We start from the raw sequence: 18,880 nt of genomic DNA on the forward strand, positions 1-18,880 counted from the left end.
TGTCTTTACAGCCTTCAGTTATTTTTAACTGGGACCACAAGCATAAGCTTAATGCTGACATACAACATAGAAATCACTGGGTGTTCTACCAGCAATTATTAATTCTAGACATTTTTTGATTTGTAAAAAAACAACAGCATGACACTTTTTACATTACGGAACATTTATTTTATTCATTCATCAATTAAATACAAGTGCAAATAGTTAGAGTCCCACTGATTTTGAATAAACTAAACTGAACATAGTACAAAGTTGGACAGGTTTTAATCACTGGATGGTTCTCAATCTTGGAACTAATCCTAAAACCACTTCGGCTTGTGTGTAGACTTCCCTAGAGTTTTACAAAAAGCAAAAAATTACAGTTACGACACTTAGTGAACACATTTTTAAATTATTTTTGTGCTTTTAAAACACAGGATAAAACAAAACCCACGATTTGACTGATATATTAATATGTTTATGCTTGTATGTATATACACACCAAGAGTAAAACACTCTTTACAGTGACATGGTGACTAAGCAGTTAGTTCAAATGACTTCGACAGGCATGATGCTTTTATTTTAGTGTGTGCACCACCGTTTTACAGTCAGAGAAAAAGCACTGCCAAAGGAAGAGCTGAAAAAAGCAGTGGAGAGACTCACTCAAGACTGAACTTCATGCATTTTAATCAGAAGCAATGAAAGAAAAAAAAGCAATTTATGATTTTTCAGTTCTATCTATAGCCTTAAAATCCCCCCATGACAGTGATCTGCTCTAGTGATTTAGCTTGTTAGCGGTCATAACTACTAGTGCGGGGGATTTCAGTGATTTTTTCAACAGTTGTGCCACTATTTTAGCATAATGTGAGCTTTTCTGTTTTTTTTTTTTTTTTTTTTAAACAGGCGGTGTCTTGGCCTTTGGGGTCCTTATGTGCTGGGATTAGTTGTAGTCCTGTTGGCTCACAATATCACATTTTCACTGGTAGTTGATGGGAGGAGATTACTCATCCTTCCTTTTGGCCCCAGGAACCTTCTCCCTGATCCTGCAAAAACAACACAAACTCTCTTTCACACCTGCTGTGACGAGTAATCATAGGTGAACCTAGTGACTGAGGTGAACATAGAAAGTTAATTAAACACAGTGCAAATCATGATATTAACACAGACACAACAGTAACAACAAAAATGAACAGTGATGAAAGAGTACATGGACAAAGCAAAGGAATGCACCTGTGAGCTGTCACTCGACTACCTAAGCTCACAGGTACAGGGTAGGACCAAAGGAACAATGTGCACCCAGAACATACAGAAATGAAAGATTGTTTTCCAAAGTTCTTTATCCACACCAATGTTTTGGAAAATCCGACTATACATGTTTTCAATATACCATTTAAAAAAATAAAGCCAGTCCGGGAAGGGAAAAGACTACATGTGATGTACAATGTGTGTGACGCTGTGATGGCAACATGCATCAACTTAGACAACTTATATTATTCAGTATTTCAAACAGATCTAAAAGAAAACCTACAGCTGGCTTTTGTTGGGTTGTTTATGTCACCATTCTCAAAAAATGCAGTTATGAAAAGGTCAGTTCTGCAGCTCAATAAATGAAAGTTAGTTGTGATGTCAATGTTCCCAAAAGCAGTGTTTTGCTAGTGCATCATTTCACAAACGACCCTAGAAAGCATTTTCAAAAACCTGAGGACATGGCCAAAGACAGTAGAATCACAGACCTCCCATGCTGCTTCTATAATAATTTCTCTCTCCAAAAGACCTGAAGCTTGTTTTGATTACATTTATATGCAGGACTTACTTTCCCATTATTGAGTTCACTTGGGTTCTCACCAGCCCCAGATACTGGTCTATCTGTGTCTGAAAAAAAAAGAGAATGAGAGGAAAGTTATTAGGACATATATGAATAAAAGCAGAAAGGGTGATACTTCCATAGGAATATCTTGTATCCTATACTTCACTGCATATTATTTCTTTCCTGTGTTCACCTATAAATAAAGTTTGATCAACTACAAAAACTGTCAGCATTCATGTTTACCTAATCATTATCCATCCTCAACAGTGCCTTTTTACACGCTATGCACTACATGAAATGAAGGTTATTAATCAGGAGTGTGTTCCCATTCTGCTACATCAACTACTGATGGTGGATGCTTAGTTCTGGATCACAAACCCCACTCCAACTCATCTCAAAGGTATTAGATATAAATTTATCAATCCAGAGAACATAGATCCACTGCTTCACAGCCCATTTAAAGCACTCTAGCCCTAGAATTTCATTGATTATGGTGACTTTAGACTCATGTGTAGTTGCTTCTAATTGTATAATTTATTTAATGCTTTTTATGGAAATGATACGCAATTGTGCACATTATGTGTGTGAATGCTTAGATCTCATACCTGATATTTCTCATAGACCACAGGCATGGAGAACATGGACACCACCGCTGAAGAAAACAGATAAAGGGAATATTTGTGTCAAAAACACTTTTGATTTCATCACAAACTGCTTTAGGTCATAACGGTCTGATCGAAAACCGTGTGTGTTTATGTTTGTGTGTTAGTTAATCATTGACTTAGGTAGTGAATTGCCCAAACCTGTGGCTGCTACCACACCAGTTAAAATAAGGATACAATTACTCAGAATGCTTTTTATTATAGTAAATATGACAAGTGCATGACAGTAAAATCTCTGAGGAATGAAGTAGCACTTGTGAAGATGTACACAAAATGTCTGAGAGTGCTCCATTTTAGAGTTTCCTTAAATGAGAACAGTTCACAGTTCAAAGTGGTTATGAATGGAACCAGATGTCCAACTTCTGAAAGCTCTTCACAGAAAGTTATTACATTAAATTTCCTAAGTTTCTCTAGAAAGCAGCAAATCCACTTTTAGTTTTTGATATATTTTGCTAAATTCATGGAATTAATTATTGACCATTCAATTTTACACTTGAATAAATCCAAGATGATACTGGAAACATCTATTCAGTGAGATGGGTCCAAACTGTATCTGGACCCATACAGTATCTCAATGTATATTTAATAACTGCACTGGAAAAACAATTTGTGGCATAAAACTGGTCAGAAATACAGAGCTGTGTACTGTGTTGTGTTTTCTTACCCAGGATAAGCAGAGTTAGGCCGTTAAAGAGAGCGCCAACATAGGTCAGCAACCACATCAGCACTGCAAACTACACACATAAAAACGTGTAGAGGATTTCACCACTTATTTTCATCAGTAATATCCAGAAATATAAATATAGAATTGTCCAGAATATATATAGCAAAGTCATGCTTTCATTTTATATGAACTATTTCTGACAAGCTCATTAATACACTCTCAATCCATTTGTCGTTGTAAGTAGAGGATGTGATAATATAACATCATTTAGTATTTCTGACTTTGTAGTTGGTTGGAATATCAAACAATTCTCACCTTTATGGAGTCGACCAGGTCCTGAACCAAGAAAAGCCTACGCAGTTCTTTCAGTGTATAGTTAATATACAACTGCACTTTCTCCACGTACTTACTGATCTGCTCTGGAGAGAGAGAAATTTCCACCTCCAGATACGCCCTGAAACACATACACAAAGATTTAAATTCCTGAGGCATCACCTGGGATCAAAATCTGCTTGTTATTACTTAACAATTCCACACAGCTAGTGACGAGTGTGTGATGATTTATGTACGCAGTTAGCACCATGCTAATTGCTAGGCTAAAATCTTCCATTGCTAGCTACATTAGCCTAGTGCTAAATCTAAATTTCACAACAAACATTTCTTAGTTGATTGTATATATTTGGATTAAAATAAGGGGAATTACGTAGGTGGGTAAATATCAGTGATGGTTGTATGTATTCTGTTTTAATAATAAGCAAATCTCCAGAACCACACAACTATGTCTGAGAGTCTACTTTAATATGGTGATGAATAGAAGTTCAAAATTTGTATACATTGTATATATATATATATATATATTATTATTATTATTTTTTTTTTTTAACAAATGTATGTGACCACTTGCTGAGGTTTTCCTAGATACTTACTTAAAGGGGTGTCCCTCATCAGTTTTCTGTACAGCCTGCAGCACTGATTTATAAACTCTGAAGCTGATTGTGGCTGAAAGCGTGGCCAGAGCAAGGTAGGCCACCACGCTGACCACGCTAAACTGAGTCAGCGAAAACAGCAGAAGCAGCACACTGCCGAAGAGCAGGCCAGACTGCCTAACATCACGCCAATGCAGGAGATCCACCACTGAAAAACACACACAGTTGCCGTTAATTTATTTCTAGGTTCTAGGTAACATAGAAATGTATTTCATTTCGCATTTCTGATTCCCTCTACAACATGTTTAAAACTGTAAGTCGCTCTGAACAGGAGTATTTGTCAGATGCCATGAATCCAAATTAAACTGATTGGTTTTTGGTTTAATTTTAAAATTAAACCAATGTGTTTTTGGCATAGGCCTTAATCCAAGTTATAAAAACATGAATCCAGCACAGTTCAAATACACAGTGAAAAAACATTGTTTAAAGCAAAGCAATGAAATATCTTCCCTGCCTACAGCAGTTATCTTTTCAAGCACGATAGTGTGAGCTCCAAACAAACATGCTAGCAGAGCTTAAAATACACAAGATAGTTGTAATAAGAAACTATTCTAACATAACATCCTCCAGGGAGAAAAGCTAGTTAGCATATACTCTAATAAGCAAGGCTAGTGTGGAACCCTAACGTATAAAAATGGACATTTTTGTGGTATTATACACATCTTTCTTGCTTCCTTGAGCCCTAGAGTTAGCCTAGCACTTTAGCATGACTTATTTTAGTCCAGCCATGTTCAATAAAAACTAGTTATTAGCAGCTGAGTGAGGAGATGAAATCATCTTTATAGTGAGTTAGATGCTTTGCAGGTGTAAGATGCAAATACAGTGTAATGTAGATTTCACATTTTCAGCTGAGCCTGGGAATCCAAGATAGCATAACTGGTCTCTAGGTGTACAGGATGGCCCTCCCTTTCCCTATTACCCAGCACAAGGTTGGTCAATGCAGTTGCCTAGTAGCCTATTAGCTACCAGGACTGGGAAGTTCTCCTTCAACTCAGTTGAGCTGATGTAAAAAATTAGCTATTAACATTCTCTTCCAAATATGAGCTGATGAAAAAGGAGTAGAGAGTATTTTTCTCCTGCAAGCGTGCTGAGCAATGAAAACAGATTAGCAGAGTAGTATTCTCTTCAAAATGTAGTTAGCTCTTATGATGTTGTCTTGGTGGCAATTCTCCCAGTTTGCTAGCATCGTGATTAGGAGTGAGACATGCTGCATTTTACTAGATCTACAAACTAAGAATTTCGAAACTCAAACGAGGAAAATTCTGGGGGGAAAAAACCCCTCCAACTGCTGGGAATATCTACCTGGAAAATCAGGATAGGGTTCTCAACACTGAGTTTATATATTTTTTAATTTTCACTCCTCACATGTAGTTATCGGTCCACACCTGACTGTGTCTCACACATGAACCTGTAGCTCTGCTTACATTATGAGCACCTGTACACACACACACACACACAGGTTAGTTATGTTGCCAGCAGAAATAGCCAGTTTATCAGGGGTTTTGAGATAAGGGCTCAAAGTGACCAGCTTAGCACTGACAAACAAGTTTCTTGAAGTTAAAATGACGAATCACCTCCACAGGAGCTGCACTGGAGACAAAAGTCATTTCTTTCACTATTTGTTTCACCAAAGTTAGTACCCTACCCTAAAGCTATACTGAGTGAAAACAGCTCCTAAATGATACCCACCAAACACAGACACTGAGTTGTGCACACACAGCTTGTATATTCTTTACAGAAAAGCATTATGAAACTAAATGAGAGGCACTGGAGCCTAAAGTCACCAAGGTTCAATTCAAAGAGTCTGCCAGAACAGTGTAAGGAGCACTAGTATTGAACTGTGGGACTGTATTCTTTGGAGTGATGTCTCGTTTAATTCATTTGTGAGAGGTATTTGTGACCAAGAACTAATCATCTAAAATCAATAACAGACCTGACTAATATGTATGTGGCTGAATGCTATCAAATCCTCACAGAGTTGTGTAAAACCATCCAAGAAGGGTAGATGCTATTACTGCATCCAATGGGAGTATCTTCTCTATTAATACTAATATTTTCAGAATAAACCCTATTGTCTACAGAAATTTGAAAGCATTTTTTTGCCTACGAGATTAGCAGCTTCACGAGGAAACAATGCTAAATCTAAACTGCACAGACAAATATATAAAGTTGGGCTGTTCCTCAATACCATGAACACAAAGAATGGACTTATTATTGAGAAGCCACCTCAAGAGGTGATGCCGCAGTGAATGATGGGATTTTTTGGATCACACGAGAACACATTGAGATACAGCCTTGCCTTTCTCAGCCAAAATTTATGGATTCCAGAAGTGTTCATATAGTGCTACTAAAGCTGTTAATCCCTTCAGCAGACCGATTAAATACGTCTTAACTCTCTCTCTCTCTCTCTCTCTCTCTCTCTCTCTCTCTCTCTGTCACACCGTTTTAGTTCAGCTTTGGAGCTTTTAAGGATGTTTACTAGACTGAGACTAAACCCAGGCGTAGTGTCTGATGCAGCAACTCAAATGTTCAGGCAGATTTTTATTTGGATACTGTTAGATCTCAGCTGATAGTCTCTCATATATTCACAAATATATAAAACAAAGAAGCAGATGCGCTTCCTGAAGTGGGTGTTAACTGCACAAAGAAGATTCTTTATAGATAGGAGATTAAAGTTAGCATTTTCCTTCAGTACTGTGATGTATATATGTGTGAAATGTGGTAGGGTCTCTGAGCATTTATTTCCCATTGATATTTCCCATAGATTGGTGTGTGGAGAGGTGGCTAAAATCATTGTGCAATTGGTATTGTTTTTTCGTACCCACTGCACTTGTGCTAATGGGCTAAGCCAAAAAATAATGCTAATTTATACCCTGACATTTGGGATCATTTCTCTCACGCTCACCTCAAACTGTCAGGAGTTGCTCTGTAACCTCTACACAAACTTTTATATGTAGATTCTGACATATTTTGAGACACTTATATATAAACATGTATAAAAGGAGGCTGTCTAAGTATAGCTGTTGTGAAACTGTGAAACAGTAAACTCAATGCCACAGTAATGCCAAAGCCATCTGTATCTAGGGGTCCTCTCTCTCTTTGGGTGTGTTGGATGGGTCTCCCTTTCCACCACATCACTCAGCATATCGGTAGCTACACTGGCATACCTGAGTTTATGTAAGAGAAAAGCAGTTACTGTTCTCCTCCAAGCATGTTCAGCTACAATGATGCATTGTTAGTAATAATTTCACATCTCAGAAACCTTGTATTTAGGAATTGGCCAACAAGGAAAGTGTGTAAAAATGACATGTACACATTTCATAGATAAAATAGCAGTACAAGCTCTCTCAATGACTCGCAAATCTAAATAAGCCAAATTCAGGCACCAAACCTGTCTCACTTAATCAACTACATTTGGTTTAAAGCTGTGCATATTAAAAATGTCACCACACCATTGCTTTAAATGCATTTTTGCTGTAGATGACCTACAGGCTCTGGTCTGTAGACAGCTTTCAGTGTGGGTGGAAAAGCAACACACTCACTCAACACATTTCCTTGTCATACATTTTACACAAAGAAAAGATGGATAACGTGTTGCCATGAGAACCAAAAAGAATCAATGTGAAGCACTAGAAAAACAGGGGTCTATCTTCACAGATGATGCTTTCAACTGGGGTTTTCACACCTACATCTGCCAACATCTTATAAAGGGAACTGCAGATAAAAAAGGAAAAGTGTATATATATATATATAAGTGTGTATGAGAGCTCAAGTCTCCTGAGTAATTCTCCCTTTAGTCCTGCAGTGCTATATTTAACCCAGCCGAGCAGAGAGGAGGGCAGAAATATCGGCCATTTCATATCTTTTCATATGCTCTGATTATGCTGAAAGCAGTTAACATTAACCAATCACAGTTTAATCACCTGGAACAGATGTGGGCCTATACACCAGCTGCTCTACAACACTCTGTAACACCTAAAGCCTTTATCAATGTCTTAGATTAGTACAGAGCTAATAATTCCTGTTTATTAGATTTTATCTCATTCAAGACACAAATTTGAGCATATGGCTGAGAACACCATGCTAAGCTTGTCAATCCACGGATAAAAAGCAGGGGAACCTTTAACACTTTCCGTATCCAGTGCCTCAAAATAGCCTTAATGTGGCTTAACCAGACAGCAGCTGTTGTTGTGTACATGACCATTGACCGTAAAGACACACACACGTAACGTAAAGATTTTTAGATTTATGTTTTTTCTTATTTAACTTTAAATTTAACCAGGAAAGTCATTATACTCCGGAAAGAGCAAAACATTCTTAATCAGCAAACACTGAGGTCAAATGTCAAGCTGAAGACACTAAGACACCAGACAGGTTCGCATTTCACTAACTACATATAAACAAACTAGTGCTAATCCACTGCAGTCCTACAAAATCTATATATTAAAGGCTATATAGTACCATGACACACACACACACAAACTTTACTGCAAAATGAGATAAACACTGACCTGTTCCTGCCATGACTGCAGAGAGAAAGAGAAAAGAGAGAGGTAGCAGGCGAGTGAGCACACAAAGGGAAAGAGGGAGGGAGGGAGGGAGGGTGAGAGAGAGAGAGAGAGGGAGGGGGAACCGAATGCTAACATACTGACATCTCACACTAGCATTAGCTAGCTAATCACACACAAACATATACACACAGAGGCCACTAATGCTCAGCCTTTGTAGTAAAACATACTAAAATAATAATATTGTAATTATACTGTTATATATCTTCCAATTAAAACTGTCATGCTTACTAGATATTTTAAGTAGCAGAGAGTAGCAAGATTTATTTACAGCAAAAAACACAGGTTTCATATTTCTATTAATCAACTTATTATTCATTTTGATTTTTTTTTTTCAAAATTATTTCAATGATCAAAATGATTTTAACTCCTCCAACATTTTAATCTAAAATGAAGGGGTGTTCTTCCTGTGCTGCAATAAATCCTTTTCTCAAGTGTAAACTGACATTAGAAACATTGCTCTGAGGATAGGATGTCGCCACAAAAGGATAAGTGTGGTCAGGTACTGATAATGGATGACTATTCCTGAAAGAAAAACACCACTCCAGCTCTTCCCAAAGGTACTGGATGGAGCTCCACCAATAGAGTCCAATACTAAGGAGAGTTATTCCTTTTTTTTTGCCCACATTTGGCATTAAACATAGTGACCTCATGTTCATGTGCAGCTCCAGAGCATTAGGCTATATTTCATACGGATATTATACAAGCTGTTTCCAAACAATACATCTAAATTAAACTGGATTCACTAAGTTATAAGGGGTGTGTGTCACCATCTGGTGTGAAGGTGTACAAATGCAGCTATAACAATATATGCACTGGATGGAGAAAAGGAGAGAAAAGCTGAAGGGTGGTAATAGTTGCCATAGATACAGTGCTCCAATTCCATCCTTTTAAACTTGCACATGCGCACACAAACATATACACCTACACACACACACACTTCTTTGGAAGATGACAAAGGTTCACGAGACATAACTCACTAAGAGCGTCACTACTCTGACACTATAAAATATCCTTCATCTGTGCGAACACACACACACACACACACACACACACACACACACACACACACACACTGATTCATGAACAGGGTTTTAGGCTACATTTAAAATAGCATAGAGAAGGGTTGGGGGGCAGTAATTGTGTGTGTGTCTGTGTGTGTGTGTGTGTGTGTGTGTGTGTGTGTGTGTGTGTGTGCGTGTGTGTATAAATATAGCCACTCAACCAAGCAGCCATGCCAACAAATTAGCCTGTTTCTGTTCTCCAGTGAGATGTCTTTGCCATAGAGACAGCAAATATTACATTAAAATGATATAAAACACTAAAAATAAAACAATGTTAAAGGTAAACTCTGGCAGACTTTAAACATTCTTTCCTCATCCAGTTTCTGGATTGAGTTTTTATTTTATTTTATAAGGTGTCCAAATAATCTTAAAAATAAGGAATATTTTGATTTCTTTTAACCCTTATGTCATTGCTGGGCTAAACATATGGACAACGAATCCACAAGCAAAAACTAACAAAGTAGCTGACCATCTATTAAGTGTCATGAGTCTAAAACTAGTCGTATGTTGCCCCAAATCAGTCACATCCCTGCAATAATGACTTGCTAATAGATATAATGTAAAAAGGAAAAAATGATGATATAGAAGTCATAAATATTTAGGAAATGTATTTTTTATAAGTGACATGAGTTGAAGGTGTATAGAATCACCCTCTATTTTCATATATTCATTTCAAATCACGGTTTAATGTAGCTTTCTCCCACAATTATCCTGCACTTTTTGAGTTTCCCCTGCTCTAAAACATTCACATTCACCCAATAAGTGCTTGTTAATGAGCTGCTTAGTAAGATCAGGTGTGTTGGGAGGAGCATTCAAAAACATTCAAAAATGTTTTGAAATTATCATATATAAATCAATGTAAACATCACAGGTTTAGTTTGTGTATAAAAGTATGTGCTCAAAATGGCAGCTACTCTTCACAGTGACATCATATGGAATATAGATAGAGCAGCTTTAATTAATTAAAACATTGCTTGGAACTGAGTAAATTCACCCGGCTTTTACTTAATGACATTTTCTATTGTTTATTGTACATATATATTTCCTGTAAGCAGCTATTCAAGTCTGAATTTTTTAAACTGGATATTTTTTTACAAATCTCTCCCTTACATTGTTCAAGATAAACTGTATAAAATGACAAATCATGAAAGAGCTGACTAGCTCTGAGCCTAAAAGCCTTGCTGTACATACTGTTTACACTAAGGCTCATGGGAATATCGTGATTCCATTGGAAAATAGGAAATGGAACCAAAGAGAACAGGAAGTTGCAGCCCTGTCAAACCCAGATTACACTTGTGCAGGAAACAGACACTTCAACTACTGAAAATCCACATATAAGACATCTTAAATTCAGTAGATTTCAGCACCATTACTGCATTTCATCAGAAATAACTCAGAATGAAATAAAACCGTGTCACGTATAACTTGTATGAGAATGTTTAGTTCCCAAACAATAGTTTTGACTTCTTGGGTCAAATTGTAATTTAAATTTTTTAAAACTGCACTGAATCTACACAAAGAATATAGAATATAAACATTACACAAGGTATAAAATTAACCCAAATATATAGTCTTACACCATTCATATAGACTCACTGTGATTTAAAAATCTCATAACTTTACTAACCCTCTGTAACCCTTATCCAGTTCAGGGTCGCGGTGGGTCCAGAGCCTACCTCGAATCACAGGGCGCAAGGCGGGAACACACCCTGGAGGGGGCACCAGTCCTTCACAGGGCGACACACACTCACATATTCACCCACACACTCACACCTATGGGCAATTTTGAGTAGCCAATCCACCTACCAATGTGTGTATTTGGACAATGAGAGGAAACAAAAGCACCCAGAGGAAACCCACACAAACAAAGGGAGAACACACTGGGAGTTCCTCACAGACTTGAACCCACAACCCTAGGACCCTGTGTGAAAGCGACTCTGCCTGTAGTACATTAAAATATTGTTAAAATACTCTAATTATTACCTTTTTTACATTATTGTTATTATATTATTTACAAAAATATGACTCTATATTATGTAATCAGCTATGATCAATCATTCTTTCACTTTTAAATTTTGACACAATAGGCTAGTTAAATCTTGAAATATCCAAACAAAAATAGTCCATTTAATATTGTTTACTCGTGATAATTAGTCCTCATTGATTTGGACTTCAGGAGCTGGACTAAAGGCCTTACATGCTATAAACTATTAAATCATCAGTCTCTTTATAAAAGGTCTAGATAGGTCTGTGAGTGTAAACAGGTGGCATAATGTAACCAGGTCTCAGTCAACTATCAGAACTACTAAACAGCGTCAATATTTCTATGCAAGGATCTTTCCCAAAGTGTCATCGTAGCAGTGACCCAAATAAGAATACATGTATGTTAAATGGTTGAGATAAAACATGGGTGTCAACAAATATCCATGTGCACCAATGTAACCTTAGAGCTAACTTAGAAACCTCTGAGCTAAATTAGAAACCACACAGGGCCAAAATCTAATATTAACATGATCAGAGGTGGGATTTTTTGTGTTTTTTCAATTATGGCTCCAAATAAAGGCTTTGATCTAATAATCTAATTATTAAATCATTGATCTGGGTTCAAAAACATTTAAAAACATAGTAATAATAATAATGTGATTGTTATTTTAAATGTTTTAATATTTCAATGTAAGTAATTTAACAGCAGCTGGTGTGTTTTTTAAATGAAAAACAAAACAAAATAAAAAGATAAAGAAAAGAAAATGGAGACTCTTTTCATCTTATTGTTCTGAATATAGTCATCTTATGGAGGACATGATTTCATTATGATGTCACATTCTTCCTTGAGCTTCTGCTTCAAGGAAGATGATTCACAGTATACAGTACAACATTAAAACACTAACAGTCAGGGCCCATAATTTTCCAGTATGGTCAAATCAATAGTGAAATTATGTGATGAAATTTCAGGATATTTTTCAAAGTGTGTTCTTATTTAATTTCAAATATGAACATAAAAACTGTTCAGAGGTGTCCAAACATTTGCACACAGCTGTACTATCATTCTGTCATTGCTTTTATATAAGCATACACTGAAAACACATGCAGGCTTTGCACACAGGCACAGGCACACGCACTTACACGTTCATACACACACACACACACACTCAGGTACCATGGCTTCCCGGAGGTGCATGATGTAATGGAGATGGGTGTGACCTGGTTGCTACAGCGACTAGCTGGTTCTCTTGCACAAAAACAGCCTGAAAATGCTGGAACCATGGCAACCGGTCTCATGAACGAGGAGGAAAACAGTAGGACCCCCTCCGCCCCACAAAAAAAACACAGCATCCTCCTCAACCCCATCCTTTGTCTACATCATAATATTTAGAACAATAGTTCACTATCGGTAATAGATCAGAGATCTTTACAAGTAGACATTCATCTAGCGTCAAACACACATTTGTAAACCTATAGAGCTGGTTAAGTCTACTGTAAGCATACAAAGTGTGATGATTTATCCTCCGATGTATGTATGATTTGCACAGCCATGTTGCTGCTGCTGAAGTTACCTACACGATGTAGCCCCTAACATCTCATTTGTATTACACAATTAGGCTTATTATTTAGTGCCTAATTACATGGAAATCAATGCAAAATAAATGAGCTATTGACTGGTCTTGGCCATTTATCTGTCTAATTATCTAATTATAGGTTGGCAGTATGACTAGTTTATTATCATATTGTGATAAATTAACTCACAATGTGCATTTAAGGATACTGTGTTCACGGTAGGATGAAGCAGTTACAGAAAATGAATGAACACATAAATGAATGTTGGGTATAGTGATCATTAGATTATATTTTGTGATGTAATTTTTGCTATATCACCCACCCCTGCCCTCCAAATATTAATATCTGCATTTTCTTGCCTTGTATTTTACTGAGCAATAACTAAATAACTAATAAGTAAAATGATATCTATTTATTTATCTATCTGTCCACTGATATGGCCCTTCCTTCATCTAATATGATGTGATTTTTCTCACTATACTGATCTATTATCAGGCTATTTGTGTATCCATCCATCTACACAGACAGCAGGAGTGGGTGATGTGGTAATAGCGTAACATTTAATGATTATTATTTTATTTGACCATAAACCCACCCCTACCATATCCATCCATCAGCAATTCTACTTCAAATCAAAGCCCCACAATGTTACCACCAACTAAAATATACACTGTCCTGTATATCCCACAAAGGCAAAAGTGCAATTTCATGCTTGTTTGATAGCACTGTGATAGCACAGCCCTTATCATGCACTCTTATAACACACACACACATATATAGCTATATATTGCCTTTTCCCAAAGCATGCACAGTCACACCTGCTTGTCCAAGAGCACTACAATATTATAACAGCCTAAATAAAGAAGGCAGTACCCTGGCCTTTCCAGCAGCTCCATGAACACTCCTTCTTCCCACAGTCCATATCTGCACCTCCCTTTTTCCTCCTCCTTTTCTTCTATCGTTTCCTTCTCCTCCTCCACCGCCTCTTCCCTTCTGCTCTCCTTTTGCTTTCCTTTGTCTTTTTTCCTTTCACTCGCAGCTCTACACCTCACAACAACATGAATGGCCGAAGGAGCAATAGGAGGATGCAAAGGAGAGAGAGAGCGAGAGAGAGAGAGAGAGAGAGAGAGAGAGAGAGAGAGAGAGAGAGAGAGAGAGAGAAGGAGGATGGGAGAATAGTCTAACGCAAGGCTAGAGACTAACACAATGCTGTACGGGGAGGGGGTGGGGAGAGAGAGAGAGAGAGAGAGAGAGAGAGAGAGAGAGAGAGAGAGAGAGAGAGAGAGAGAGAGAGAGAGAGAGGATGATGGGAGAATAGTCTAACACAAGGCTAGAGACACTGCTACTATGGGGAGGGGGGGGGTAGAGAGGAAGAGAGAGAGAGAGAGAGAGAGAGAGAGAGAGAGAGAGAGAGAGAGAGAGAGAGAGAGAGAGAGAGAGAGATCACATGGTAAACACTGCAGTCTGCACTGCAACCACTGATGCGTAGTGAATTGAACTGAACTGGTGGGAGGGAGTTTTTTTTAAAGGATGAAAGCTTCATAATAAAAGCCCCAAATAGCCAACACTGCAAGCGTTACAGCTAGAAGCAAAAACAAACAATAGCACTGGACTCACTCTTTTCCCTGTTTTTCTTTCTTCCTTCTAAATTTGTTCCTCCCCAAGTCACTGTTTCTGTCTTTGTTTATCTCCCTTATTTCCTTTTTTGTTTCAATTTTCTTGCTTTCCCACCCCTTTATCTCTTCAATCTCTGTCTGTATTTATCCTGTTTTTTGTCTCACCATCTTCTCCTTTCTCTCTCTCTCTCTCTCTCTCTCTTTCTCTCACACACACATCAGACTTTGGTCATGTGACCTAAGTGGCATCACCATTATCTCCACAAGGGTGGGGTCATGTCAGCATATTGTTTTTATATATATTTGTATTTTGTGTTTTGCTTTTGTATGCTTCACAGTTGGTGAGATCTCTAGGTGGAATTATGGGTAATATAGTCCAACCTGGGAAAAGTTTATATGTTTGTTTGTTTTTTGCGTTTTCCTGTTTTAGGAAAAGACTCCTTGGAAAATACTGGAAATTAAACATTTTTATACGATGTCCATTGAAAGTTAAGAAGTTTTTTCTTCCTTCTCCTGTAAAGTTGCTATATTGTTACTATTTCTTTGAATAGTAACAAAGGTTCATATAATTTTTAAATAAGAGAAGGAAGCTTAAACATAATATATATCTTAAAGCATCCCTCCCTTAAATCTCTCGCCACAGCAACAGCCAATCACACCAGCAGATGTCAGCCTAGACCTACTCCCCCCAGTGTTGCTATAGCAACAACGGCTGCTCTCTCTCTCTCTCTCTCTCTCTCTCTCTATCTATCTATCTATCTCTCTCTCTCTCTCTTTCACAACATCCTTACATATATGCAGCTGGAAATGTGGAGACAAAACTCAAACCCATTTAAAAAGAACCTCACAGTCAAACCAAGACTTCATAATTGCATGGTAATGAGTTGTGTGTGTGTGTGTGTGTGTGTGTGTGTTATAAAAACAAATCATCTATCGCCCCCTAAAGGCAGAAATGAGCAAGGCTGAAGAAGCAATGACCTGTTTTCTGCATTCCAGAAGCTTCAGTGTGTGTGTGTGTGTGTGTGTGTGTGTGTGTGTGTGTGTGTGTGTGTGTTTATGGTTGCTGTATTACTCTGATCCCATACATTGTCTGTCAAGTTTGTGGGTGTGTATTTATGTTATATTACATTTATGTTACCTTACATTTTCAGGACAAATAAGCATTCTTAACTTTGTATTAATCTAAAAATCTGCCTCAAAATCCTGAGACAATATTTGAAAAAGTGTCAACTCTATAAGCAGTGATTTGCAACAAAACATATACAGAAAATACTCCTGACACTGTGTGGAGAATAATAATCATTAAATGATTCAGGGACAAAACTGAAAACCCCAAATGAACATTGTGACAGAGGTCACTCAGACGCCACTGCATTAAAAACTAGTTTACTTATGTGAAGAAATTTACCACATGGATGCAGGTAAAACATGTCACAATTATTACGTATAGAATTTGTAAAAGAGTCATGAATTTTATATAAACACACAGTACGACCAAAGGGTCCACAACATTAACCTCTCACACTCTTTCTCTCTCTCATACACACACACACACACAGACACACCTCTGTGCCTTCACTCCTTCACTCATACTTCATGTATATGTTTCTGCTCCTGTGTGATCATGTTGTGGTGATCTGAGTCCAGATGGCTCTGAGTCAGTTCACAGCACTACATGGGGAGGGGGAGGGCCATAGAAATGAGAGCAGCCATCTCATATTAACAACATGATTTTCAATAGAACCATTCAGTCACAATTTAGCGTTATATTTTGCAAAATATGAAATGTGCTACATGTGCTGCAAGTGAACTTCGACTGCACATAAGCAAATAACACAGTAGCTTTGTCTTCTGTGTCTTTCTCTGTGCGTTATCTCTGTGTTGTGTCTGGGATTTGTAAATGAGGTCGATGCATATGTTTTAACAACTGGAAGGAACTCAACATTCAGATTATCTCCTTCATTTTAATCTAATGATCCCATCACACAGCAGTCTTACACATAACATATTGGGATGTGGAGCACTGGAACTGAGGACAAACAAACTATCAAAACAGTACAACTTACAAAAACAGTACATGGCTTCACTAATTTTCTGAATGCAATGCAAAATGAATCCTGAATGAGGCTGAATTCAATCAAGCCTTGAGTAGAAATTTGTTTACGGGTCAGACTACTTTGATTATGTTTAAGTAATAAGTTTATAAAATTAAGTATGAAAACAGTATTAAAAATCACATTATTACACAAGTGATTTTTGGCTGAGTGAACAACCAATTACAGTGCAACTGGGACACTGACCAGTTAGGCCACACCTGTGCACTAGTTCTGTCAAATGTTAAATAGGCATTTAACAAATGCTGTCACAGAATGTGCTGGAATGAAAGCCTTAAACTTTAACCTGTCACATGTATTCTAAGGAACACTAGGTAAGAGGTAGTGTCACTGTCTGTGAGAAGTTTGGTGTGTTCTCCCTCTGTTTTTGTGTGTTTCCTCCAGGTGTTCCAGTTTCTCCCACAGTCCAAAAACACATGTTGGGTGGGTTGACAGGCCATACTAAAGTCTCCATATATCTTTTTTTTTGCAGGATCACAATCTCAATTTTATCACAATTCTTTTTCATGCTGGTTTTTAACCTCTTAAAACTCCAGGTATTTTTTTTCCATTTTCCACCTGAAATCCATCCATCCATTATCTGTAAGCGCTTATCCAGTTCAGGGTCACGGTGGGTCCAGAGCCTACCTGAAATTATTGGGCGCAAGGCGGGATTACACCCTGGAGTGGGAGCCAGTCCTTCACAGGGCAACACAGACACACACACATTCACTCACACACTCACACATACGGACACATTTTTGAGTCGCCAATCCACCTACCAACGTGTGTTTTTGGACTGTGGGAGGAAACCGGAGCACCCGGAGGAAACCCAAGCAGACACGGGGAGAACACACCAACTCCTCACAGACAGTCACCCAGAGGAAACCCGCGCAGACACAGGGAGAACACACCACACTCCTCACAGACAGTCACCCAGAGGAAACCCAAGCAGACACGGGGAGAACACACCAACTCCTCACAGACAGTCACCCAGAGGAAAGCCATGCAGACACAGGGAGAACACACCACACTCCTCACAGACAGTCACCAGAAGGAAGTCCACGCAGACACAGGGAGAACACACCAAACTCCTCACAGACAGTCACCCGGAGCGGGAATCGAACCCACAACCTCCAGGCTCCTGGAGCTGTGTTACTGCAACACTCCCTGCTGCACCACCATAAACTAGAAGCTATTTTATGAAGTAATGTTACTGAAAAGCCTTCAGAATTTTTATAGATACTGAAATGAATCATGGTTAAAATATGATCAAAACAACAAAACATTTTAGGCACTTTTCTAAATTTAATTTGGAATCTTTTTTGAAATCTTCCTTTGGAATCTTCAAAGACCCCAACCTCTCCATAAGGAAAATTATTAATTTTACAGCAGAAACAAAAATTAAATGATCTAAGCTTAACGGCAACATTTTACATTTTACCTTCCTTGAAAAACTAATCTCATGCACCTCTCTAAATGGCTTTTTACCCTCACTAGACAAGAAAAAAGTTCTGACTCACCTAGATTTATTCTGATATTTAGTCTTGTTTCTAACCCAGTACTCTTCCAATTTAAGGCCAGTCAGTTTGAAAGGAGGGCGTTTTTCCTGACTGGTTGTAGACTGAGGCCGCCTCTCTCACCGCCCTTCTGTGTTTAAATGGTCTCAGTAGACCATAAGAAAGTGAAAGGGAGCTAAGCTTTAAAAACGTATTTGCTATTTTGATTGTTCTTTATTTTGATTGCTGTTGCCATAAGTTCTGACTTACATTACCTGTGTCCCAAGAGTCTGCCCATTCCACTAATGTGTAATAGTCCGACTGTTTCTCTGCATACTTTTGTATCGCCACTTCACCCTGCTCTTCAATGGTCAATACCCCACAGAG

At 38.0% G+C, this 18,880-nt stretch overlaps 1 protein-coding gene across 3 annotated transcripts in view; it reads right to left on the reverse strand.

Moving 5' to 3' along the window:
- Positions 1 to 145: 145 nt before the first annotated feature.
- rtn1a (reticulon 1a) overlaps positions 146 to 18,880 on the reverse strand; it is a 30,366-nt gene continuing 11,631 nt past the window's right edge. Inside the window, exons 1-7 of one of the 3 annotated variants that reach the window (XM_066679030.1) lie at positions 14,159 to 14,487; positions 4,039 to 4,246; positions 3,428 to 3,566; positions 3,113 to 3,182; positions 2,392 to 2,438; positions 1,793 to 1,851; positions 146 to 1,022 (exon numbers count right to left, since the gene is read on the reverse strand). In XM_066679030.1, coding sequence (XP_066535127.1) covers positions 980 to 1,022; positions 1,793 to 1,851; positions 2,392 to 2,438; positions 3,113 to 3,182; positions 3,428 to 3,566; positions 4,039 to 4,246; positions 14,159 to 14,207 — 615 coding nt within the window. In that variant the 5' untranslated portion in view covers positions 14,208 to 14,487 and the 3' untranslated portion in view covers positions 146 to 979. Of the gene's footprint in view, positions 1,023 to 1,792; positions 1,852 to 2,391; positions 2,439 to 3,112; positions 3,183 to 3,427; positions 3,567 to 4,038; positions 4,247 to 8,609; positions 8,663 to 14,158; positions 14,488 to 18,880 lie in introns of those variants that run through there. The other 2 variants (XM_066679031.1, XM_066679029.1) reach the window with 2 other exon arrangements.

This window comes from Hoplias malabaricus, chromosome 8, assembly GCF_029633855.1.
Source record: "Hoplias malabaricus isolate fHopMal1 chromosome 8, fHopMal1.hap1, whole genome shotgun sequence".
NCBI classification, from domain to species: Eukaryota; Metazoa; Chordata; class Actinopteri; order Characiformes; family Erythrinidae; genus Hoplias; species Hoplias malabaricus.